Below are 26,689 nucleotides of genomic sequence, written 5' to 3' on the forward strand. Positions count from 1 at the left end.
GTTGGTATGCTGAATCTTGATGAGAAAACATAACCTACATTATCTCATGTCACAATATTAGCTGATTTGTATCTTTATCAGTAGTGTAACAATTGATTTTAATGTTGATTTGATTCATATCATAATTTGTGGCTGCTAATAAGATTCATCACCAATATGGGTTCATTTTGAATGATCCAATTCAATCCGATTCACTAACCTAAAGTTGATCCAGCATATCTTTAGCCAAAAATTCAACCAGTGTGACTCAGAGATAAATAGTACTGAACAGTGCATGTGAAGTTTTCCAGATTCCTTGTATTTTTGGAAGATAAACAAGTGTAAATTAACAAACAAGTAAACCAGAAATAATGGCAAATCCATTCACATTTTAGTTTCACAAAATCGTCCTTCCACATCAAAATAATACAAACGAAAAATTAATGGAATATTATAGCACACTGTTTGGTCATGTGTCTTTGTAAAATTCACTGGACTGTAATGATGGCTTGATCCCATTTTGCTGCCATCACACGTGTGTTGTCTGTTGTGATGGGACTTGGTCGTTTTTATGTCATAGTAATATAAACCCACAATATCTCAATCCAAACGATATTTTTCAGTATCAATATAATACATTTATTTCTTCTTTAAATTATTTTACACTGTACTGGTCAATTCAAGTTGATTCAGTTATAGTCCCACTCTGATCATCTTTATTATCAGTGGTCTTTGTTAAAGCATGGCTAGATAAGACAAACCTGAAAGCAGGAACACTCTTGAAAAATTTTGATTTTTTTTCCAGTTGGTATAATAACAAATCCAAAGCACATGGTTCAAACACATACGACACAAAACACTAAGAATAGTTCCTTAAATAGTGAGAACAAATTAGATACCCCAAAGCAGCTGTGACCATCTCCAGCGTAATCCAGGTGGGGAGGGCCCCCAGAAGAAGTAACAGCTAAGGGACGCAAGAAAACAAAAGAAAAACACAGAAACCAAAGCACAAGAGACAGACCTTAATAGTCTTTTAATCATAATTATTATGTTTTAGCCAAAATCAAAAAATTATTACATTGTTTAGGACATAGTTTCTGCAGAGCGGCAGGAGTTCATCAAAAATGTGCCTCCAAGTTGTGGGCGGGACTGTCAGCATAGAGTAAGCGTGTCATAATCCCATCATCCCTTTATTTACCCTCTCTCCTCCTATTTTACAGCCCCTCACAACCCCAACCTAACATTACTGGTGCAACACAAATGGCTGGCGATATTGGAGCTGTCCAGCTGTACAATTCTGAATCAGATTCCAGGTCAGACGACAAAAACAAAGACATAGATGGAACTATTTGTTTGCAAGAGGATACATAAAAATGGAGAGGAGCAGGAACTTGAGGTGTGCCAAGTGTAGCACTTACATCACTAGTGAGGCTTTTTCCAACAGTATTTTGCCATCTGCTCCTGATTCACAATAATTTGAATAAAGAAATACTCTGAAATGCAATTTGAATTAATTTTCTTTATATATGTCCCTCATCATGAGAAAACAGTACGCTGCAAATTATATCCTTCCCTATTAAATAAATAAATTCAAATTCAAGAACATGTCATAACGATATAAACGGATTTAAAATTATTTTATTGCACCTCTAAACTTTATCCAATTAATACAAAATCAAAAAGAAAAAAGATTTATGTAAAATATTATTTAAAATTTTTTATGTGGATCTGCAACCATGCACATGTCCCAGCTCTGGTGTATTTTTGGTTAATCTAATTTAATATAATCTGATCCCTACATCTGCACAAGTAAGGTGGAAACACATGTGGCTGTCATATATTTTATTTTATTTTTTTGTCTGTATACCCGGAAATTGTACCGGTAAAAAGTTTGTTTGGCAAAGTTTGATTTACAAAATGTAAAATTTTATTAGTCAGTTGGTCCCACTGTCATCCTTGACTTCCTCGTCCCTGATTGGCTGAGCTGCTACGTGATAACAAGGCATGGGCGGAGCTAACCCAAATGACAGCATAAAGAAAACTTTATTAGCTAGCTGCTAACTTCTTCGTCTCTTTCATGATGTAACTTGACAGAAACGGCTGATTTCGAACCTCACAAAGTAAGTCTTGTTTTCTACCTCATGTATAAAAATGTATATATCAAATTTGAAGTTAATTAGGTCATTTTTTTCGCCGTTGCCTCAAATAATGCTAGCTAATAATATTGAAGCTAATGTTGCCTGGAAAGAGGTTCGTCATTTATTTAACTTCATAAAAGCTATAGTAGCCTTTACTCGTGCTGTTTTGGGGTGTAAAAATAGGATTTTATGCTTTTCTTATGCCGCCGATATGTGTCTTATTTTAGACTCGAAAGGTAGTCGACGACAGGCAGCTGATTGTTGCTAATGTGTAAACATCCAGGTTCCTCTTTTCATGTTTTCAGGAAAAACACAGCTCCAGATGTTTCCGTTTGGTTTTGAATTAACCTATTAAAACGCAGTTGGTGCATTTTTTTTCGCTTGCTTTGTTGTTTTGCCTTGCAGGATGGACCGTCACGTAGACGAGGCAGACGTGTGTCAGTCACAGTGGCCCAGTTCAGTAAGCAACTTGTGTTTTTATGAACTGTCATGAGAGAAATAGCCCTTTTATTGTGAAACCTTTACTACTTTAGAGGCTGTTGGACACCATTAACATTTGATCTATAAACGACTTCACTAACCCGAGTGGAATTGTTTAGGTGCTGCTGAACAGCAGGAATGTCCTGAAAGCAAGAGTGCAACAGTTTGTAGAAGAGAGGATGCAAACCACAATGGTATGACTTACATTGTTATTTATATATATATATATTTAGTATAATGAAACTTAATAACCTTTAAAATAATTATTATTTTTTTTATAAATCTCTTACGGTTTTATTTTTTTGCTGTATTTTGCCAGTGGTGTTAGTTACACTGTTTTAGTTGAAGTTATTTTTGTTTTAAACCCAAATATTAAAAAAAGAAGAAGCATGGTGAAAATATTAGAATATATTAGTACAGGCTTGTCCAAATTCTGGCTTCTAGAAATGTGCACTTTCTAAGAACTAGGATTTCTTGATTACATTCTAAGCTGTTGTGAAACAGCAAGAACCTTTGGATACCTGCATTCAGAGATATAAAGTCCCACTCCAGCTATATATATATTTTCTATTGTAAAATCACTCTCAGTGGTCTTTTAATTATGATTATGCAGTTTTTAACCAAGCCAAAAAGCCTGTGTTGTTTTCTTTCGAGACATATTTTCTGCAGCTCAGCAGGAGCTCATTAGAAGTTTGCTTGTGGGTTGTGGCCACACATTCCCGTTAGCTCACAGCTCATCACAACCCCAAGCTAACATGAGCAATATCAGATCTATTTGGATGTACAGTTTTGAACCAAATAACAGCTCAGATGAGGAAAATGAAGATGTACATAGATCTATTTGCCTACAATTAGTGGATTTTTAGATTTGAAGCTTAGAAGGGAGACTTTGACCCATCCATGGCAGTTGCTGCATCACAAGCCTTAGCCTTTTTTAAACAGCAGGTTTTCATCTGCTCCTGATCCAACATGATTTGTATAAAGAAATACTCAGAAATGCAGTTTTAATCTTGAATTATTTTATATATGTCCTCCATTATGACAACAATGCTATAGGAACACATTAAAAACACAATTTTCATCGGAGTGGGTCTTTAAGGCCTAAACCAAAGGAACAGATCAAACACTATGGTGGCTTCTGAATAAGTTTGTTATTCTCCTGTCCACTTGACCTAAAGGAAGTTTTCAGTAAGCGTTTAATAGTGAACAATATGCAACTTTTCAAATGAGCACAGATAAGGTGTTGACAAGTTTGGGTTTTTTTCCCCAGATTTTTTTTTTAATAAATATTATTTCTGCTCTTTAAATGTGAAAGTCATATTTATTTAAGTAAAACTGTGTTTACATTTGTTTCTGTTCTATTTAAGGAAATATTAAAAAATATAATTTACATCAAATTGTTGATTTGCATTTAATGTTGTTATAAATGTATTTTTTGCACTATTGTGTAACAATATCTTTCATTCAACTGTTTTTTTTTTTAAATCTTGTCTATTCTTTAGCTTACAGGCATAGTAATTGGAGCAGCTGTTGTCGTCTCTCTGATTGGCATAGTGGTTCTATTCCTTTACAAGAGATACAGACTTTCTCGTAAGTCACTCAACTATATCCTGAACTTCATAATATCTAAGGGTTTTATTTTTTGTGGTGATTCTGGCTTCTTTCAAAGGTTTCTTAGCATTTATATCTTATATACATTTCTGCCAGATCTAATTTTGATCTACATTTCCTTTCTGCAACAAGGTCAGCAGCAAGCAGGTGTTCCTCAGTATCGCTTCAGAAAACGTGACAAAGTGCTCTTCTATGGAAGGAAGATCATGCGAAAGGTGGCTTATTTTTGCTTCTATTGACATATTTAAATTTGAGAAATGCACTGCTGAGATGTTGTCAATAATTGAAACAAAAAAAGGACCTAAGCATTTAGGTCAATGTCAATTCAAAGGACTTTTTTACATTTTTTTTGTACTCTGGATCTCACCGGATTTCATTTTCCTAATGTGGTTTTTTTAAGGTCCAAACGCTGTCTTCAACTCCTCCTTCGTCCTCTACATTAGTGTCAAAGCAACCACAACGCACACGCAAAAGGACGAAAGTCCTCAGCATAGCTCGCAAGTATGCACTCTTACTATTTTAGTTGTGTTCAAATACGTTTTGTGTAGTAATGGTTTTTTAAATACTACTATACTCCATTTCAACAGAATCCTGAGAATCCGGAAAGACCCCCCTACCCTGCAACCCAAAGAACCCCCTCCCTCCTTGCTGGAGGCCGATTTGACTGAGTTTGAAGTGCAGAGCTCAAATCTGCCTTCAGAGGTTCTGTACATGCTCAAGAATGTTAGGTAATCAAGTGCAGGGCATTCTGCACATTTGCTTTTAATGTATATTAGTCTAAATGTAATTATGGAACTTCTTGTAGAGTTTTGGGTCATTTCGAGAAGCCTCTGTTTCTGGAGTTGTGCCGCCACATGGTGTTGATTGAGCTTCAAGAGGGCGAGAGCTTATTCAAGCCAGGAGATGACGATGACAGCATCTATGTAGTTCAGGACGGTCGACTTGAACTCTGCATCCAAGAGAATGTATGTGGCTTCCAACATTTTAAAGAAAATAATAGAAAAGAAACTAGTTTACAAATAATTCTTGAGTTTTGTCGTTAACAATAATCTTTGCTTTTATTTCATGCATAAGCATTACGTGGAAAAACCAACACACATCTTATCAATGGTGGTTTCACTAGCCTTTAAATTATCTATACACAGAATTTAAGTGAAGAAAAATCAGACTTGAACAGTAAAATGGCTGTTTTCACTTCCTGAAAAAACAAAAAAAAAAATAATTGGAGTTGTAGGAAAAAAACAGCAGAGGGCGCCAACACACTCAGTGTGAGACTTCACCTTTTAATCTGATGCATGGAAACGCTCACTCTCAGCTTTTTTTTCCCCATTTCCTTTTTGCAAAAATGTGAGTTCATTTTTATTTATTTTAAGGATGGAACTGAGCCTGTGGTGAAAGATGTACTACCAGGAGACAGTGTCCATAGTCTGCTCAGTATTCTGGACATCATCACCGTGAGTTAATACTTATGTCATCGCATATCCAACTAGTGTCAGTTGTCACTTGCACTCCAATCTGAACATTTCACATTTTTGAGGAGTCAAGTTTTTTTCTTTAACTGAATTTTTTTTATTGTGATTTCTTGTCATAGCTTTTATTTTGAAGAAGTATCTAAATCTGGACTTTTACTTAAACCAAAACACATGAAATACTCCTGTATTATTTTGCTACAAATATAAATAGACAATATTATCTTATTTGTAAATGCACGTTGACAGTTGTACTTTTTTTTTTTTTAATTCCATGTGCCATTCCGAGCAGCTTTCACTAGACATTCACATTTTTCAATATCTAATCTTAAGAGATCAGTTAAGATTACTGTGTAATGACCTTGTATGCTTTCCTCGGTTTCATTAGGGTTACCCAGCTCCATATAAGACTGTATCAGCCCGGGCTGCAACTCGCTCCATTATCTTGCGTTTACCTGCATCAGCCTTTGATTCAGTTTTCAGGAAATACCCAGAGACACTTGTGCGTGTGATTCAAGTAAGAAATTGCTTTTCATTTTCAGAACTTCACCAAATCTGATGTGTTTTGTTTTCTGTGTCCTTTTACCGGTTTTGTTTTTGTTTATGTTTCAGATTATCATGGTGCGCCTTCAGAGAGTCACCTTTTTGGCTTTGCACAACTATCTAGGCCTCACAACGGAGCTTTTCAATCCGGTAGGAGGGAAAATCCCGGTCACATTGCACATAGAAAAGCCAACAAAGATTTATGCTCCCGTGTGAGGGAATATAAAAATCCAGTGCAGATGTAAAAAAAAATATGGAAATTAAGCAACTTGCATAGTTTGTGTCTCTGTTTTCGCTTGTTTTGTTATGTCTGATCCACTTTGATTTATTGATGGCTTTAGTGTTTCCAATAAATTAAATTGACATTTTAAAAAATAAGAACCAAAGATTTACAAAAAGAAACAGAAGTTTTTCCCGAAGGCAACTCCTTTAATGCTCACCAAAAGTTTGGAGAATTCAATCTTTTTTTTTTTACACAACATCCATTCCTTAAAAGTATCCCAACCTGTGGATGTAATAAGATTGATATGCATGTCATCTCATCCTTCTATTTTTTTCTTAAAATAATTAAAATCTATTACATGATGACATTAACTTATTTGTTTTTGGTTGACAGGAGAGCCAGGCTGTGCCTTTGTCTAATTTGAACAGCGTGATGGCCGAGGCAAATTCTGGAAAAATGACTCGTCGTCTCCACTTCCAGGAAGAGTTGGGTTCTGGGTCCAGTGATATCTCTGGAGAACTAGGTCTGACACATGCATGCTCACCCATATTCCTAATATACACATGTTTTCTGAAAATATTTTGAACTAACTCTGTACCCTGAACACCCATCCAAGGCGTTTGGCATAAACTGTTTCTTAGTTCTCTTTCTAAACTGAGAACTCTGCTTCCAAAATCTGGCCTGGAGCTGATCCTACATGCTTTTATCCACTCTCGTTTAGCCTTGTGCAACTCCCTCTTCACTTATCCTGACAAATCTGCACCCGTCACCATCATATCTACAATGTAGCTGCGCGATTTTTAACAGAAACAAACAGAGGGGCACACATGACTCCAGTTTTATTCTCTTAAGATTTTCTACCGCTTAAATCTAGAATTTATTTTTGAAGTTTTAGTTTTAACTCATAGAGCTTTAAAACAAGCTTTTGTTTTATTTAAAATATATATATTTCAGAATTGCTGACTCCCTTCCTTACTTGGGCCGGAATCTCCTTAACCCATAGTGGCTTCAGTATAAGAAAAAATATCTAAAATTTTTTTCTAGGGTCAACTTGGTTTATAGTGTTTTCCATATAATTTATTTTCAAGGAAACCTTCATCTTAATGTTTTAAGGTCATTAAGAGGTCACAAGAGCCAAGTTTAAAAACCTGTAGAGACCTGACCTTCCTAGCAGTAGCAGTCTGAAAGGCCCTGCCTTTGACGTTCTTCTTAGCTGATTCTGCTTATTTTTTAAAAAGGCTTCTAAGGACATTTTTTTTATTAAGACAAGTTTTTAGTTAATTTTGTACACTTGCAAGAGAAAGCAGGTGAACCCTTTGGAAGAAGCTCAATTTCTGCACAAAATTGTCCCTTTGTTTTTTATCTCAATTAAATCATAACAATGGAGAAAACATCATTGCCTGTTTACGTCACACCATTGTTTGCATGTTTTATTAAATACAATCATGTGACCAGTTTATGCATAAAAACAAGTAATTCCAAAGGGTTCACATATTTTCTCCTGCAACTGTTGTTACCTGCTTCGTATTTTTTTTTATTTTTTCTTTTACTTTATTTTACTTAATTTGTTTATCATTTTTTATTTCATTTCACTTGTACATTGTGAAGCACTTTGTGATTTTTGTCTTTAAACAGAGTGATATAAATAGGTTCTTCTCTGTTGAACAGATGGTGTGAAGGACAGCCCCTCAAACAAGAGGCTGCGATCTACCTCAATGCCAGCTGATATTACAGGTGGAACACTGTTTTCTTTAATAAAAGATTAATTTCCCTGTGGTAATTTTCCAGTCTAAAGTCATTACCGTTCTTAACTAATGTCACAATGCTGTCAGACCCTTAATAATTGTCATTTTATCTGTAGTGACAGGAAATGACCTGAACATGGCTTGTGAACGAGCTCGAGTCACAATAGAGGAGACTCCATCCAGTCCCGCCACTCACAAAGTAAGAGTTTCCTGTTATTTTTCTACATCTTTTTAAACTCAGGTTGACATAAATGTCAAACGGTGTAAATGTTTATTTCTATCCAGTTATTTGATGCTGTTTACTAATTCTGTCCCTCCATGTTTGTCATGCTCTTGTCCTTTTAGTCTAGTCTGAAAAAGAACGTTACAATGCAGCACACTCCATCGGAAGTGTTTCATTACACTGACAGTGGAGGGCAGTCTGACGCCGTCCACCTCGGTAAGAGCAACACAATCCTCCAGGCTGCCAAGAGAGACTTACAGGGCATCATCCAACTGCAGGTACATGCATCCTCAATGTATTCCATAATTTTAAAATAATTTCTTATTAATCTTAAATGATTTTTACTATTTTAAATCCCACACTTTACTCTTGTAGGACCCTGGGCTTCTTGAAAGAAGAGTCACCCTCCATCATGTCAAAGCTGGCTCTGTGATAGCTCGTCAAGGAGACCAGGTTAGAACAACATTCCCACAGTTGCAGCTTTCTTTCTGGTCTCTGTGATCCATGATCCTCTAAGACTCTCCCTAGCAAGAACGTAGCCACAGGAGGTCTTTCCTTCCTGAAATTGTCCAACTCCTCTTTGAAAACCAACATACTTCATAAAACCACCAGACAGCATCATGTATTTCAGTTACACACTGCTCATTTGCACTGCACAGTTTTTTGGTTGCATAGATTTTCTGTTTTTTGTCTGTGTTGAAATTTGGTGATAAGAGTTTTGCTGAAAATGACATTTTCCCCTGGGATAAATAAAGGACAGGTATTGTGATCATTTTTTTTATTGATTTGATAAAGAAAATTAGTAGTTGTTTTTGCATTCCCTCACTATTTAGGATACTCTCCGTTTTTTGAGGTGTTTGAATCCACAATTCCAAAATCCAGTGCCCTGGAAATATCCCAAAAGTCTCAGAAGAAAAACTAGTGTACATTAGTGCTCACTAGATGGACTAATGTAGGGTTTGAACAATTTGTAGTTTAAACATTTTTTTATTTAAATGTATTTTTAATAAATTATCAAAGTTTTCATCATCAGTAGATTCACGAATAGTCTTTGTGAAATTTTTATGTTAAGTTTTTAATTTGGCAAATGGATAAAGTAATATTTGTCATCTTAAAAAAAAAAAAAAGTAGTGTGCATGTGTACAACTTGTGTTAAAATTCAGAGACTACACAGTCTAGTACTAAAATCTTTTAGGGGATAGCTCAGGGGTGGCCAAACTATGGCCGTTAAACTATTTAATCTGGCCCGCCAAACTAGAATAAAATTTATTGATAATCCTTGATTTCATTATTACAGGTGTTTTCCCATAGATCAGGGGTGTCAAACTCAATCATACAAGGGCCCAAATCCACCTTAGGATGCGGGCCAAACAGGATAAATATTTATTGAACACTCTAAAACTAAATTTTTAAAACTGTAACGTTTTAACATAATTATGACCCAGATGTATAGCATTACCTGTGATAATACTAGTGTGAATGCTGTAAGCTGAATTTGGCTGCTGAAGATGCTAGTGCTGATAGCTGAAGCTGATTGCTAAAAACGCCGAATCTGATAGCCAACTAAAATATTACCTAAATGCCACATTAGCCTTAAAAACAAACACAAACAAAAAAAAGCTTAAGTTAGCCAAAACAGCTAGCATGAAGCTGAAAAAATGGTTAAACTCCAAAATAGCCTAAAAGATCTTAGTAAATGCCAAAATAGCCAAAAAAGTTATCAGACTGCCAATTTTTAAAACTTTAAAACCATAGCTTTTTTGTAAACACAATTCTGAACAATAAAAAGGCAGGAAAATTATTCCAGAATAAATCAACTTGAACCTTAAATACCGTTCAATATTTTACTCTCCACAAAAATATATTTTGTCAAAGTTAAACAAGTTAGAAATAAGCCCATGATAACATTGGGCCATTAATAACAATAGAATAAAACGATCTGGAGGATAAAATTACCTGGAGGGCCGGATCCGGCCCCAGACTTTGACTTTGACATATAGGCCATAGGTGGTGAAATATAGAAACACAGACCACTGTCTTGGTTCAGAAAGTTATTCTGCATTTGGGTTTTTTATTTATTTATTTATTTTATTTTTTCAGATTTGTTGTTTTTCTGAAGTTTATGTGTAATTTCTGAGTCAAGCAGAGATTTTTTCTGACCATTCCAACAGCACATAAACGCAGCATTTCTTTAAGTTTGGTACAGTTGGCACTAAAATAAGGAAAAAGAAGTTCTGTTTTAAAATAATTAATGTATTCAATCATCATCCTCATCATTTTATTAAATGTGCTCCTCTTTCATTTGTGGCTTCTCTGTCCTTTTAGGAGGTGAGCATCCAGTTTGTGATTTCGGGCCTCCTTCATGTGTACCAGCGCATGATTGACCGTGAAGAAGACACGCGGCTGTTTGTGACTCATCCTGGAGAGCTCGTTGGTCAGCTCGCAGTTTTGACTGGAGAGCCTCTCATATTTACTGTGCGGGCCCAGAGAGACTGCAGCTTCCTCTCCATTTCCAAAACCCACTTTTATGAGTGAGTCACGTCGACACCATGAAGATCCACACAGCAACAAATAGTCTTTTCAGATTAAACGGGTTTAAGCAGCTTATCGTGAATCAATGACTTTTTTATTTCAACTTGTCTTCAAATTTGAGCTTTTGCGCTCTGTCTAAACAAATATCGGGGTTAAGTAGTTGTATAAAAAGGCAGAAATGCCCAACAGATATGAATGCCCAGACCTGGATTTGCTTCGTAATTCTTATGAGGCATCACATTTGAGTCCTGGATTTGGCAACCCACTATCATGCGATCATCACTGCTAGATAAGATCACCAGAGGAGCGTTGACAACCAAGAAAAAACCTTTCAACTTTCTTTCTCACAAAAGCTCATGATTCCTGTTCTAAAACAAATGATTGTAGATGGAGCCTTAGGATGTTAAACACTCCTTCATGAATCTGGAATTTTAATAATGGAACCAACTATTGGTTGCTCCAAAAAACACATTTTCTTCGAAAGAATCTTAGGAGGGAGCTGCACGCTTTTGATGCACATATGAGGGATGAAATATGTTTTTAAAGAGTAATGGCCCTCTTAAAAGAAATGCATGAAAATATTTTGTTGTTGAGGAGTAGAGTTATTGATAATAGATGCCAAATTCATCTACAAATTCTGAGCTGCAGAGTTTGATGGCATTGTTAAACTATCACACAAAATGATGAATGAACTGTGTTTATTTCCATAATACATTTTTTTATTTGTCTTTTTTTTTTTCTTTTTTTGTTTGTGTGGTTCAGTGCAGTCAAAACCACCTCCATTGTTCTATCCATCTTTTCACTTAAGCTGCTTTGAAATCTGTCATTTAGCTTTCCAAGAAAAGAGGCTTCCCTATCTCAGAGATAAGAGCGCTGCTTGTTTTCAACAAGCGATTATGTTATGCAACCATAATATTAAATATCTCCCATATTTTCTTTTTTTTTTTTTTTTTCAACATAGGAACACGTCTTTACTGATGTAACACAAACATCATAAGTAATCTTTTCAGACCTTAAAAGGGTTTTCAATGGTCCTTCTGTAGTTCTTGAAGTTAAAGTTCCCCACTAAGGCCAGAATGATCAGAGATGGTTTTATGTTATTCTGTCTATGGAAGTAGTAAACATTGTGTCAAAATGCATCCATCAAATTTTTCCTAAAGTTAGATGTGTAAATTGATTTTCCTCTGTTATCCTTCAGGATAATGCGTGTGGAACCAAAAGTGGTCCTGACTGTGGCTCACACGGTTTCAAGGAGGATGTCGTCTTTTGTGCGGCAGATAGACTTTGCTCTGGATTGGATGGCTGTGGAAGCTGGCCGAGCAGTATACAGGTATATTTTGAGTGAAACAGTCCTATATTAATGCTATTTCATTCATGCAAGCTATCAAGATGTCTTCAATGAAAGACAACATTTCTTTTGTTGTTTTTTGCAGGCAAGGAGAAAAATCCGACAGCACTTTCATCGTGCTGAGCGGTCGACTTCGCTCTGTGATCATGAAGGAAGATGGCAAAAAGGAACTGATTGGAGAATATGGACGTGGTGACCTGATTGGAGTGGTAAGAGACCTGAGAGTCCACAGAAGGGGCACAAAGAGAGTAATGCCATTTACTGTAAAGTAACCACAAAGGTGGACATTTATGATTAATCAGTTCTAATTGGTGACTTGTACGTTAATAGATTTGACTGTTTTCTGTGTTTTTGTGATCCAAATACTTCCCAAACAACTGAACAACAAAGTTAAATTATCACCAACAGTTATTAGAATTCAACTAAATAAGAATGATAGCTTCTCAGTAGAAAAAAATAAACTTATCTGCATATTTACTTAAGTAAATGTTTTTTTTTTTGCCACAAATTATTTCTCAAACTCTTCATTCTCTTGGTAATGAAGAGTAAGTTTCATACACAATTGTGTAAATTCTCATTTATCTAGGTTCATTTTTATTAAAGTAGAAGAAAAAAAAGTTTCTGGTTGAAGAGATTTTAAAAAATCCTCAAAATAAAAGATGAACTAAGTCCAGGTAGCTGCTCCTTATCCTATTTTGCCATAAGCTATAGTTAGTCAAATTCTGGTTCAATGTGATGAACTGCTTTCATGAAAAAATGGCAGGAAAAAAGTGACAAATATTCAAAAAAATGAAGAGCAAAAGATCATAAAGAGCTGCCTTATAGATTTAAAAAGAATTAAGAAAAGATGACTGCCCTTCTTTATGTGAAGAAAATTTAACTGCTCTTGAATGCTCAAGTGTCTCTAGAATCTCACTTTAGGAATCATGGAGCACAGCTGAATTTTCACCAAAGTGTGGAAAAACACCTTATACATATCTGACATTATAGGAAGCGAACACACAGTTCACTTTTCTTTTGCTTTGAAGAAAACCCTTTCAGTCAAATATCAGATATGCAGTAGATTGTACTGATATTTGTTTTACCAATTAAACCTGTGTATAGAATATTTGTAGTTCTACTGGTACTAAAAAGCTACAACATCTCTGTGGTGTCTTTTATTTTGTTGTAAACTGAATTTTTTAAAGGACAGATAGCTTTAATGCTTATTATTAAAAGGATTGATTTTTTTAGGATACAAGACATACCATAGGTTGTGCTTAAAACACTAAAACTTTATAGAATTTGAGAAAATATAGATTTAACAGATTTCTAGATCATTTCTAGATTCAGAAGAATAATATCCTATAAAACATATTATATTATGAGGTGTGTTTTTTTTCTTCTTCTTCATTATACTTTCACTACTGTTGGTTTTCTTTGTGTTGAAATATCTATGTTGTTGTATGTTTGAATATTTACCTACCAGTAGTTTAAGTAGTTTTATCTGTTGATACGGAGTGGCTAAGCAGTACTTTGTGGTGACTCATTTGTTTTCTTTCATTTGAATTTTAATGCTTGAAAAATCTTTAGAAAGCAAAGTTACTTGGTTTTGTTCACCTACTTTTTCAGTTTTTCTTGTGTGGTGTTTTTTTTTTGCCAGATTGTTTCTAAGAATAACTGGGCTGATGGATGCTATGGTTACTGTTACTTGGAGGAGGGAAGCTGTCATTGCAGCTGCTATGATAGTGGGAATAAGATTATACAGAGGTGTCCAACACTCAGATGTATTTAGTCCTGATGGGAGGAGAAAGTTGGGAATATTTATAACTTCTTTTCATCTTTTTAATCCTTTTTTATTTTCCTGGAAACACTCTGAACTTTTTAAACGATACAGAAAATTGTACTAGTTCTTAAACCATTTTTTCCCTTTCTGTCTAAATGAAAAAAAAAAGATCATTTTCAACATACTATTTTAACATGCCAACTTTGCAAACATCCATAGAAATGTACTTATGTTTCTTTTTCTGCCGAATTAGTTAAAAAAAAAAAACGTAACATTAAATGCTATTTTCAGAATTAGTATTTTTATGTCTGGTTTCCTGCTTTTTAACTCTTTTCCAGGCATAGTTGGCCTATTAAAGCATTATGTTGCATTCTATTTTGATCAACTCATTTTTTAAACTCAGTTTATTTCAAAACATTTGTCTCTTCCTTCAGGTGGAGGCCTTAACTCATCAGAACAGAGCCACCACAGTCCATGCTGTTCGTGACTCTGAGCTGGCAAAGCTACCTGAAGGAGCTCTGAGCTCTATTAAAAGAAAGTTTCCACAGGTATTGTAATTCTAATTTACACATTTATTACTATTCTTTACATTAAGTACAAGTAAAATTTGATGCTGCAAATGTTGTGGAAACCATGGAGCAAATAAAAGTAAAACTCTGAAAATCTTTGTGCCTGTAAGGTTGTCACCAGATTGATCCATTTACTCGGTCAGAAGATTCTCCAGCAGGTGAACGGTCCTCTGACAGGTCTGGGCTTTATCTCTTATTTTTAACTTTGCCTTATTATTCTTTCAGAAGCCTTTTTTTTTCCTTTTTTTCAAGTTGCTTCCTGGTGAAGCTTCATGTTTAATGTATCTCCAGCTCGTAGTTTAGCCCTCAAATCTCCAGGAAGCAAGTGGGATGCAGGAAATCCGGCCTCCAACCTTTCAACGGTGGCTGTGCTGCCTGTATCTGAAGAGGTGCCTTTGACAGCCTTCACTCTGGAGCTGCAGCACGCGCTCATCGCCATAGGTAAGATGAAAATAAAACCCAGGTTTGCTCTTTATAACTTGGGTCAAAATTTGTAGCAAATGTGTAGTTGATGTACTTTCTGACAGGAAAACCTGCAACTAGGTTGCAACTAAACAGTTGCATAACACTGTACTTTGAAATTATTCTCTTATTTTGTCAAAATTGTCTGTTAATGGGAAAAAAAACACAATGATTCCAAAAATAACTTGACAAAAGTAAAATAAATCAATAGAAATCCAACATTTCTTTTGAATGTTCTTCAATTCTAAGAGTTTATGCATGACATCCACTCTTAATATGATCTGATCTCATGCAGGACCCACGCTTTTGTTGACCAGTGATATCATTAAACAGAGGCTCGGTGCTGCAGCTTTAGACAGGTATCATTTTCTTTCCTTGAGCTTTAAAGCTTCAATTTATGACCTCTCACGTTGACTTTACACCCAGATGAAATTAAAGTTAAACTAATCTCTGTGTGTTTCTTCTGGATTGCTGGTTGGGGATTTTCTTTGCTTTGGGCTTTCTGTCTTTCTAACTTCCTTATTAGATTCTGCTCGAGCATGATTTATTGACAGAACAGAAAAATTGATCTAGTGCGTGCGTCATTAATAGACTCCTTACCTCTTTAGTGTCCACGAGTACCGTTTATCCAGCTGGCTGGGCCAACAGGAAGACATCCATCGTATAGTTCTTTATCAGACCGACTACACACTGACACCATGGACGCAGCGCTGCATTCGTCAGGCTGACTGCATCATTATCGTGGGATTAGGAGAGCAAGACCCCGCTGTCGGAGAGGTGAGATGCCGCGACAGGGTAGCAGATGGTGAGAGGTGAAATCGCTGTAAATTTTTTGTCTTTATTATACACAACCCAATGATTCATTAATGTCCGGCTTTAATGAACAAATCTTAACAATTTTGGTCAGCTGACTATAAGCTCCTCTTATCAGCTCATTCTCCTGTAAGTATTTCAGCGCAGGATTAATTCTAGTTCCAGAAAAGCTGTCGTTCTATCAGAATATTTTGAAACAGATTTAGCTGTGAGGAAATGTTGGCAGCGAGTTGGGAAAAATAGAACAATGTATAATTGTTTAAGCATACTGTATTTTATTGATGCAGCAAAGACTTAAAGATGTTTTGGAGTAAAGGATGAGTCTGCTTAATAGAATGTGAAGTATCTATTTAGCTTCAGCATTCACTCTGTTTAAAATCCCACTCCTATGATCTTTTGTAAAATTGTTTTCAGTGGTTTTTCAGTCATGAGTATGCTCTTTTTAGACAAAATCAAAGAATCTGTTTTCCACAACAGTTTCCACAGAAATTTGCCTTGTAGTTGTTAGCATGGAGCAACCCCGCCCCTTTTCCCCTCCCCATTGCTAGGAACTGCTTACACACCCTACCTGACATTATAGATGCAACAAAAATGGCGAGCAATATTTGAGCCAGATACCGGCTTAAACGAGGAAAATAAAGACGTACATGGATCCTGGTCGTCTACAAACGCAAGCATTCAAAAAGAGCAGAGCAGGAAGTTTGTGGTCTACAGATTTTTTTTTTCTTTGTCCAAAATAAAGTCTTTTAAAATAAAAAAAAAATCACAATGATTTAATAAAGGAATACTCAAAAATGCAATTTAAACCTAATTTTCTTTTAAATTTGTCTTCATCATCGAAAAATGCCACAACATAATCAAAAACACAAAAACAGGATTTTTCTTGGAGCGAGTCTTCAGGAAATTGCTCTTTTTTTTTGTAATACAATTACCAGCATGAAGCCTAATGAGGCATTTTTTGTGATAATGGACCATATAAATACAATTGAATTAATATTTTAGCTTCATTTGGCTAATACTCTGGAAAAAAATCAGTATTTAAAAAATATCCCAGATTGAACAGTCTTACAGTTCTCTTGGGGATAAAGGATAAAGGAAAAAAAGAAAAACAATTGGATGTTGTGAGAGTACGTGTCCTAAAGGTGGTATCCCTGTTTAGCTGGGAATGGAGAGAAAAATGAAAAGAGAGATCAATATTTGTTTGGCTCAGAATGAGTCATTGCTCTGGCTGGTTTTTTATATCTTATGACACACAAGGGAGGACATTCTCTCTCTCACCTTTTTTACACACTTTGGCTTTTATAGAGGCAGAGAGAGCTCACAGGCCACTATGTTCTTGTAGTTGTCCTTCAAGATATTTTCAGCTGACTGTTAATAATTGCGCAAAATCAGAAACTTTTTTTTTTTTTTGCAATGTTTCAGAAATTATATTCAAAAATGATTTTTTTTAATCATGATTTTACTGCTGAGTTGCACCTCAGTAAAGTCACAATTCGTTTTCGCAGTGAAACAGCTTCTAATTTTTAACGTTTTTGTCTGGAGTTTGGAGAAACTGGCCTGGTCACAGCAAGTCTGATTATTGCTGTGCATGTGAATGCCAAACCCTCAAAGTGTTGCACAAAAGTAGAATTAAGATTTGCTATCTTAATTAAAGATCCAGATTTGACTGATTCCGATTAGACACATCCTGACCGGTTTCTGTGTCAGACGGTGAAGGAGTCGTGTCCATCCAGGTGTAGATGGCTTTAACACATGCATGCTCTCTTTTTTTATTTATTTATTATTATTATTTTAAGATTTTGTGCATCAATCACACCAGCACATAATTGAACACATGATTTTAACTTGTTATAGAGAAGTATGAAGATGTAAATCAAGTCCTTTTCAGTATAAAAAAATAAAAAAACAGCAGGATTAAGATGTTTGTATTTTCTTGTTCTGTAATTCACGACTATCACTGAACACATTGCTACCAGAGTGTTGTGAAGGTTTGTCAATCATTTCTGTTGCCATGTCACCCGTTTTGAATTATTGTTTTTTGAGCGGTAGGGGCGCAATGTATCTGAAAAATACTTCACCTGACTCTGGATTGGGGCTGGATGGTGGTGTAGTGGACAACATGTTCAAGTCCCAGTTAGAACCTTTCTGTGCAGAGTTTGCATGATCTGTATGTGCAGCCGTAGGTTTTCTCCTGACACTTAAGTTTATAATTCCAATAGAAGCAACACAAATTATCCTAACATGATGTAATCCATCTTAAAGGGTAAAGTTGAGTACTTTTCAAAAAAAAAAAAAACATTTTATGTGTGAAGCAGAAGAAAGTGAAAAATGTAAAACCTTTCCAAACATCTGCGCCCCGTGCTCTATTCCTAGCTGGAGCGCATGTTGGAAGGAAGTGCCGTTCGTGCCCAGAAGCAGCTGGTTCTGCTGCACAGAGAAGACGGGCCTCCCCCGCAAGGAACTGTAGACTGGCTGAACATGCGAAGCTGGATTTCCAGACATCTCCACCTCTCCTGTCCCCGAAGGGTCTTCTCTAAAAGGAGCCTCCCCAAGCTGGTTAGAACACTTTTATTTCTGTCCTTTCAAATCTGTAGCAAAGCCGCTTTACTTTGTCCTATTTGGCAGAGTGAAGGTTGTAATGTTTTTTCCTCCATTCCTGTCGAGTTTTTGACCTCTTTAAATTTCTAATTTTCTTAAAAGCAAGTAATCTTGTGGTTCTGTGTGATTATTGCATTGTTTTGTTTTTTTCTTTGCAGTTGGAGCTCTACCAGCGTGTGTTTGAAAAGCCTGCAGACCGCCACTCTGACTTCTCTCGTTTGGCTCGCGTTCTTACGGGAAATGCCATTGCTCTCATCCTTGGAGGAGGAGGCGCAAGGTGTGTTCCAGTAATCCACTTTTGTGTAACATTTTTTTCTTAAAATGAACGTTGTTTGCATTTAAAATGTCAGATTTTATAGCTTAAGAGCATAATCCTCCAGTCTTGTAGAGGACTCTGTTTCTCATCAGTTTATTTCTCCACCTTACTAACAAGGGGCTGCTCCCAGGTGGGGATAATGCGAGCCCTCAGCGAGGCTGGCATCCCAGTAGACCTGATTGGTGGGACGTCGATCGGCTCCCTAATGGGGGCGCTGTATGCTGAGGACCGCAGCCACAGTCGCATGAGGATCAGGGCTAGAGAATGGGCCATGGTGAGAGTTGTGTTCAACACTCATTACAAAAAGTGTTTTTGGGAGACATCTTGTTAAAAGAGCTGGAGGAATTCAACCTATAAAACCCCTCATAAAGTTAAGGTTGTCTTTAACCAGTTTATGACCTTTTTTTAGGTTATTACAAGAATAGAAGAGAATATTTTTCTACCCCTTAGAAAGCGGACAAAGTGAAGGTGACAGAGATTGAATTTAGAAAGATGGGCTCAAATCTCCCAGGATGATTGTTCTGTTTCCACCCTGGATCTATCTATCATCTAAAATCAACTATATATTTGAACGACCTTCATCCAAACTTCAGAATATGGTTTATGGCCGCTCGCAGCAGAACTCTTGTTCATACGTTGTTTCAAACACCAGCAGGGACTTCAGATGTAGAGATTCCTCTGCAGAATGTAAATGTTACTGCATGTCCTTTAGATTCAGATGCTGGTTAGTTTTGGCAACTACAAGTTTTTTCTTTTGATATAATTACATTTTTTTTTATTAATTTTATTTACAGGGTTCTTACATGTTTCAAGACTTTTTTTAACGCGATGCATGTGAAAAATTAAGACTAATTTCTCAGTCAATTTCCCATTTTATACATTATTTCTCATTTTATTTATTTATTTCCATGTTGTGATCAAAACTGTCACTTCTTATCTTTGTTGTTTGTGCTGTGATGCTTTACTGCTCTTCTTTTTTTCAAATCTGTGATGAGAATTCAGCGTTTTGGTGCATAACAACTGATTCTCCCGCTGTTTTTTTCAGGAAAGTTTCAAGCAGCTCAATTTTTAGGGCTCAGATGTCAAAATTCAAGATTTTCTTTTTTTTTTAAAAGGCTTTTTAAGGTATTTTCAGATTCATAAATGCGATGCTTTTTAAGACTTTTACGACCCACTAACTTGGACCACAAAATATGCATTTTTTTTTTCAATTGTGTCCTTAATGAAGGATAATTTTATTTTATTTGCATCCCTGGATCTTTTCTTGGTCTTGCAATTTAAAAAAAGTATGATTTTAAAATGATTTGGATCAAGGTGAAAATATTTATGAATGGCAAATTTTATTGAAAAATCTTTTCAGACTCTTAAAATATATATATTTAAATGTTATAAACAACGTGGGATCAATCTCCAAATGTTTTTTTTTTCCACCTGCTTCGATTATTTGTGCTCGTTTCCTATTAGTGCAACGACTGTTTCTGTTTTTCCTAAAGGAAATGACGTCGGTCTTCAAGAAGTTTCTGGATTTGACTTACCCCGTCACCTCCATGTTTTCTGGTGCGTCGTTCAACTCCAGCATCAACAATGTCTTCAAAAGCAAACAGATCGAGGTGAGTTGAGTTATTTTTAATGGTTCCCTATCAAAAGGAATCATAACTGAATGTAGTGCATTTACTTTTTTCTGATTGTTTGATTTTTATGTAATATAAACAGGACCTTTGGATTCCATATTTTAATATCACAACAGACATCACTGCATCAGCCATGAGAGTGCACACTGATGGTATGTACTGATTGGTAGACAATGACAGTGTTGTGTGCATCATTAGGCCATAGACTGGTTGCTTTTATTTATTCATGGAATGCTGTAAAGGCATCCGATTTTGAGAATTAAATCTTGCATTTCCAGGTTCTCTGTGGCGGTACGTTCGTGCCAGCATGTCCCTGTCGGGGTATCTGCCTCCTCTCTGTGACCCTAAAGATGGACACCTGCTGATGGATGGAGGCTACATCAACAACCTGCCTGGTATTTAAAATTCTTCCTAATACATCAGAGGGGATGTAAAGTTTTTTTTTTTTTTTTTTTCTTTTTCAAATCATATTTGCATTTAATGATCTCTTCTTATCTTATTCACTTCCAGCTGATGTTGCACGCTCCATGGGGGCCAAGGTGGTGATAGCTATTGACGTGGGCAGCCGGGATGAAACCAACCTCACTAATTATGGCGACTCGCTGTCTGGCTGGTGGCTGCTATGGAAACGCTTCAACCCCCTGGCAGAGAAAGTGAAGGTGATGAATTGATTAACAAATAACACATAAAAAACTGGTGGATAAGGTTTCCATCATAAATGGGGGCCTTTGAACCAAAGCGCTGGTGTCGGTCAGGAGAGTTTTCACTGACCCGTGAGTTAAATTCAACAGGTGTTGAACATGGCAGAGATTCAGACACGCCTGGCCTACGTGTGCTGCGTGAGGCACCTGGAGTCCGTTAAGAACAGCGACTACTGCGAGTACATCCGACCTCCGATAGACAGATACCGCACTCTTGAATTCGGCAAGTTTGATGAGATTGCTGTAAGTTGAGGAAAAATTTTATTTTTACTTTTTTTTTTTTAAACAATTTCTAATCTTTAAGTTTTGTAGCTGAGAAATTGAGAATCATATGCAAGCGTTTCATTTCTAGGAAGTGGGATATCAACATGGCAAGACTGTGTTTGATGTGTGGAGTCGTAGTGGCGTCATTGAGAAAATGCTGAAAGACCGCCACCAGGAGGAGTTCCACAACACACAAAATAAGAACAATGTAAGAACCAAATTCATGACTCATGTTTTATTTTTTGGCAAAACTAAAATCAAGTCAATCATTTAGATAAAAAAATGTTGTTTAATAAATGTCTGTAGCTTGTTTTTCATTCATTTAACACATACATTTGCAGATTATTTAAGCGAGAGACTTGGTGCAGGGGGTAAGAAAGGAAATAACATATTTTTGAGTGCAGCATCACAGCTTAAGGCTAACTCCTGTTTACTGTTTGCTAAAATGAAATCAGTCTGCTATGTAAAAATAATAAATGAAAGCACTGTTACAATCTGTATTTATACAACAAGAACAACAACAACTCGATTACATTCCAAAATACAATACAATGTTGTCACTTAGGTTTAAAAGTATGTTTCCATCTTTCTGGCAGAAATATTGATAACTGATAATAAAACTGTTGGATGTTTTTTTTCTCTAGAAAGGCACAGAAAACAATTCATCCTCTTCCAAATGTGCTTCTTAACAGCCTCAATGAAAGATGACGCACCTGCACTGCAGGAAACGGGGACAGTAATGATAAAAAATATATATATTTGTTCTCATTCTTGGCAATAACATCAGGAAGGTGTAGGGAAAATATTGAGAAAGTAGGATTAATGTTGAGGGAATGTGTGACCCCCTAAATCACTGAAACCGCACACGCACCAGAAAGGCTTTGCAGACGAGGTGTGTGCATTTTATGAGGGCAATTACTATTTACAGTTGCACGTTTTTGCTTCCCTTTGGTGTCATTCTTTCACATAAAATAAATTGTGATTTTGAATTTACATGTTGCTGTAGAATATGACTCAAGAGAATGGATTTCATTGTAGAAAGAAGAAGCAAATTTGAAATGAAAACTCAAACGTTAAAAAAAATAATAAAAAAATTGCACATTTTATCTAAAATCATTCATTCCTCGATGGTAAGAGCGTAAGAATTTTTCCAAAACGTCACTTTTAAAAGGATTTTATTTTGAAATATTTTAGTTGAACTCTAGATTAGTTAAAAGTCTAAATGTAAATCTAAGGTTTTGTTAAGCTTAGGGCTTTGTTGCTTCCTTTCACTTCTTCTTCGTTGCTTCTCTTAGGTTGTGACGTGTCCAAATGCTTCTTTCACCGACCTGGCAGAAATCGTGTCCCGCATTGAGCCGGTCAAACCTGCACTGGCGGATGGTAAAGCTACCGTCACTCCAACACCACTGTATTTAATCAAACACTTTGGGGAGATTGTGATCATACTGAGATTTTTAACTATTTAAAATACTCAAAATGAAAGATGCATTCTAAGAGCTTACATTTTAGCACTTAAGAATGTAAATATAAATACAGATGAAACTGTGTAATTGGATAATTTCTCGCATCTGCATGAATTAATTCACATAAATAGCAATTTACTCCTGATTCACCTTATAGCTTTTTCTTCGGGTGACTTCTTTAAGGTGTTGCACATATTTCTGTTCTGTTTCACTTTTTCACCTCTTCCACAATTCTTTTAAGTCCATGTGTTTCCTGTCCTCCACTGTTTACCCTCAGAGGAGTCAGAGTACCAAACTGACTATGAAGAGGAGGCTTTGGAGAGCGCTCTGTCAGACATGGAGGGCTACGGTCACTATGGAGATCACACTGAGGGGGAGGAGACCGCGGACACGGTGTGAACCTTCGGTTAAACCTCTGGATGCTCGAGGGTTTTCTCTTTAACGCCAGAGCGCCAGTGTTTCTGTTCTTTGATTTACTGTAACTTTTCAACCATTAACAGGATCAACGTCATTCCAGTAGATTCTGAAGGAGAAAAGCGGCCACACGGCCGCTTTTCTCCTTCAGAATCTACTGGAATGACGTTGATTGCATTAACGGTTGAAATGTTACATTTTGTTAAAAATTTTGTGTTTAAGTGTCACTGGCGACACCTTAGGTATTAAAGGGTTAAACCCTCCAAAAATTGTGCAAATGCTTCAGCTTTCGTTTAAAACTCCAGTCATACAAGAACATGTATGAATATTTACATATATTTTACTGTGTAATTCTATCTGAAATCTTCTGGTTAATATTATTTCAATGTATATTTTTATTCTCAAAAAAGTTTGATACAGTTGAAGGAAAAATAATGAAATGGAGCATCCCTCCTTTTATTTTAGGATGAAGAGATGGAGGGTGGAGAAGAATGTCCAGCTACCTCACACACCAGCAGCCTCTCTTCAGCTGACGGTCCAGCAGAGGAACCGACAAACCAGCAAGTGCATTCCAAACATTAAAACAAGCAAACACTGCCTTCAATCGCCACCTCTTACTTCCTTAGCGTTTCCTTTATTTTTCAGAGCACTGACCTTTCTGATTGTTGTTTTATTCAGTGTAGATGTAACCAATGAACAATCTTTGTATAACACTCCATCAGTAATGCATCAGTAACACTCATGTATTCAGTTCGTTGAGCAGCACCTTATCGTTTCTCATATTGAGATAGCTGAAATGACTTCTTAAAGCGCTACATAAATCACTTCTGTCCACCGGATAATATGGAAAAAAATAAACGGGGCAAGTGAGAAAACATTATTTCCATAAATAATCTGCATTTAGACCAAAAGCTGTTTTAAATCTTTATAGGTGAGTTTACTTTATTAAAAAAATATAATTTTCATTGCATTCCTTAAACCAAGTTAAAGCAGCATTAAGGATCTCTGATATCCACGCAAATCTGTCAGATGAAGTAGTTCTTTTGTTTCTAACTTAACATTGTTGGCATTTACATCTGTTCAAATCACTTAAAATGTTTGTCATTTAAAGAGTTTCCTGTTCAGTTTGATGGTTGTTGTTATTTTTCATGTTAAGCCAAGTAAAGGGTTCAGTTGAACTAAATATTGACAATAAGTCAAAGTTATGAGTGATCCTCTGTTACATGTTGTTACTCTTCTTTGTTTACAGTATTTACATTATATAAACAACTCTAGGAAGACATAAAAATCTTTTTTTGTTGTTGTTTTGTTTAAACATTATACCAAACTCCTGTAACATTCTGAAATTATTATTATTATTATTATTATTTATAAAAGCAGTGGATCAATTCTTTATTCCGTCCTGCTGCAGGGATTCATATTTTTACAGGAAGATTTACTCGATCTTTATTTAAGCAGCTCTGCAAAACAAACAAAAGCACAAAATTAACACTTCCCAGTCTTTGCTCGTCAACTTTCCACTTAATCAAATAGATTTTCAACTGTTCAAAAAGTGAAACTTCCTCTGTCTGGATTTTTTTTTCTGTTTTTTTTTTTTTTTGCCAAAGAAAGTGCAGAATAAGCATCCGCTTTTGCTTTGGCTGTCGGCACAGTCCTGTCTTTTCCATTGTGCCACAGAGATGCAGGGAATTAATGATCGGTCCACCTCAAAGCTCCAGATTTCCCCCTCATGGCTGACGAGTCTCCACCAATCTGTTCTGTGCATTGAAACCTTCTAAACAGCAGAGTTTGGCTGAAGCCCAACTCAGCTCTGCATTTAAGCTGTCACATGAATGTTGAATGTTTGCCCAAAGTGTCTTGTATTTATTTGTATTTGGCCTTTATACTTGTCATTATGTTTTTTTATAATCTGAAGACAAAAAGTTCCTTCAAAAATGAAATTATATAAACAAATTGAAAGTATATCTATAGCACAAATTCTAGGCTTCTTTAACTTATATGGATTTCATAGTTTTATTGTTAAAATCTCAACAGGTGATGATTTTCTTTGTCAATCATTTATATTAACTTTGTAAAAAAAAAAACATATTTAGAACAATAAAATTTGTGTTGTAAAACTCTCATTTATGTTTGATCAACAATAACATTTCCAAAGAAATTCTTGTGGTGAAGATTTAATCATTTTTTTGATCATTTTACTTCCGTTTGTTGATTTGAATTACGCAACAATAAAAGTTGAATATATGGAAAGTTAGAGTTAGGTCAAATGGTCACAGCATTTTAGTTTTTGTTTTTGTTTAAAAAAAAAAAGAATGTTTGTACACGGATAAACTGCTGTTTGTTTGTGAGATTATTTTGTTTTTATTTTGTTTTTCTCTGCAAGCACAAAGGAATGATGTCATCTGACAGAATGAACGATTGGCTGCTTTAATAAAAGGGTCACGTTGATGAATGAAGTGCTGATGTAATGGATGAAGCTGTGCCACAAAGTTAATATATGAAAGCCTTAGGTGAGTGATGTATGAGATGCAATCTGTGCCCTCATTTGACACTCATTTGGATTATTGCATTGTATAAAATGTTTACTATTAAGATTTCCACTTATGATTCTGTCTGTTTCTTGGATCAATAAAGCTGTTAAACATTTCTCTCACATTCTCATTTTCCTGTTTTATATACAAACAATAAAATGCCACGTCATTCAGATTTTGCTGTCAAATTAACCAAATGCTTTTAAATGAATCAATTACACTTCACAAACTTGTTTAATTTTTATAGGAATATTCATTAAAAAATAATAAAAATGTCACATTTTAGAGCTGGAGACAATGAAAGCCCAACGGATCACACACACACCTAACTCTGGCTTATGATGAAAATCTGATGAAATGTGGTTGCCATGTGGATTTTATTCGCTTCATATTTGCTCAGCATCCCTACAAAAAAGATGTTTTTTTGCTCAGTATGGCTGCATTTTGTATGCAATGTCCTTGAAAACTAGACAGCATGTGCATTAAGGCTAGTAAATTTTTTTAACTCCAAAACATCAGCATTTAAGAGCTGTTGGTTCATTTCCAGCATTTCTATAAATATGACAAAAACATGATTAATTCCACCTAATTGATGTTCTCCCTAATGAGTTTTTTTTTTCTCTCTCTGGAGGAGGCCAAACTTGTGGCTAATTAATGAGCGCGCGGGGGAATTTAGGTCACAGGAGGGGCAAAAAGAGGAGCGCGACAGGGGAAGAAGTGGCTCTCCTCTCGATCGATGCATTACAGGCAGAAGTGGAAAAATGGGGTGAATGACTGCAGGCTTTTTGGAAATTAGAGTCCTAACAGTCAAGGTTGATGGCGAATGGGAGGAGCTCCACCGCTGATGTTATGGCAGACATTGACCTCATCT

The 26,689-nt window shown here is 35.9% G+C and overlaps 1 protein-coding gene across 2 annotated transcripts; it reads left to right on the forward strand.

Moving 5' to 3' along the window:
* The first annotated feature begins 1,944 nt into the window (after window positions 1-1,944).
* On the forward strand, window positions 1,945-25,940 carry LOC112163139 (patatin-like phospholipase domain-containing protein 7). Of its 2 annotated transcripts, XM_024299348.2 has the most exons (36): window positions 1,945-2,099; window positions 2,523-2,577; window positions 2,717-2,791; window positions 4,100-4,187; window positions 4,341-4,423; window positions 4,609-4,709; window positions 4,796-4,936; window positions 5,014-5,173; window positions 5,582-5,662; window positions 6,066-6,194; window positions 6,290-6,370; window positions 6,837-6,966; window positions 8,112-8,177; window positions 8,305-8,387; window positions 8,534-8,689; window positions 8,787-8,864; window positions 10,737-10,942; window positions 12,142-12,273; window positions 12,377-12,500; window positions 14,491-14,604; window positions 14,736-14,802; window positions 14,917-15,066; window positions 15,383-15,446; window positions 15,696-15,864; window positions 18,274-18,456; window positions 18,657-18,775; window positions 18,932-19,088; window positions 20,308-20,424; window positions 20,528-20,597; window positions 20,724-20,840; window positions 20,956-21,104; window positions 21,237-21,389; window positions 21,499-21,618; window positions 22,706-22,790; window positions 23,151-23,266; window positions 23,753-25,940. In XM_024299348.2, exons 2-36 carry the CDS (start codon window positions 2,524-2,526, stop codon window positions 23,867-23,869), a joined length of 4,035 nt encoding a protein of 1,344 aa, XP_024155116.1. In that variant the 5' UTR covers window positions 1,945-2,099; window position 2,523; the 3' UTR covers window positions 23,870-25,940. The 2 variants fall into 2 exon arrangements, with proteins under 2 accessions (XP_024155116.1, XP_024155117.1); XM_024299349.2 differs by lacking the exon at window positions 23,151-23,266 and having other exon boundaries at window positions 23,753-23,887.
* Window positions 25,941-26,689: the final 749 nt, after the last annotated feature.

Source organism: Oryzias melastigma, linkage group LG12, assembly GCF_002922805.2.
Source record: "Oryzias melastigma strain HK-1 linkage group LG12, ASM292280v2, whole genome shotgun sequence".
Lineage (NCBI taxonomy): Eukaryota > Metazoa > Chordata > Actinopteri > Beloniformes > Adrianichthyidae > Oryzias > Oryzias melastigma.

Bases quoted from the DNA above. Each gene is read 5' to 3' on its own strand.
- LOC112163139 (XM_024299348.2), top strand. From the start codon at position 2,524: ATGGACCGTCACGTAGACGAGGCAGACGTGTGTCAGTCACAGTGGCCC. The intron at 14,605-14,735 runs GTATTGTAATTC...TGTGCCTGTAAG, and splicing joins TTAAAAGAAAGTTTCCACAG to GTTGTCACCAGATTGATCCA. The intron at 19,089-20,307 runs GTGAGAGTTGTG...TTTTTCCTAAAG, and splicing joins GGGCTAGAGAATGGGCCATG to GAAATGACGTCGGTCTTCAA.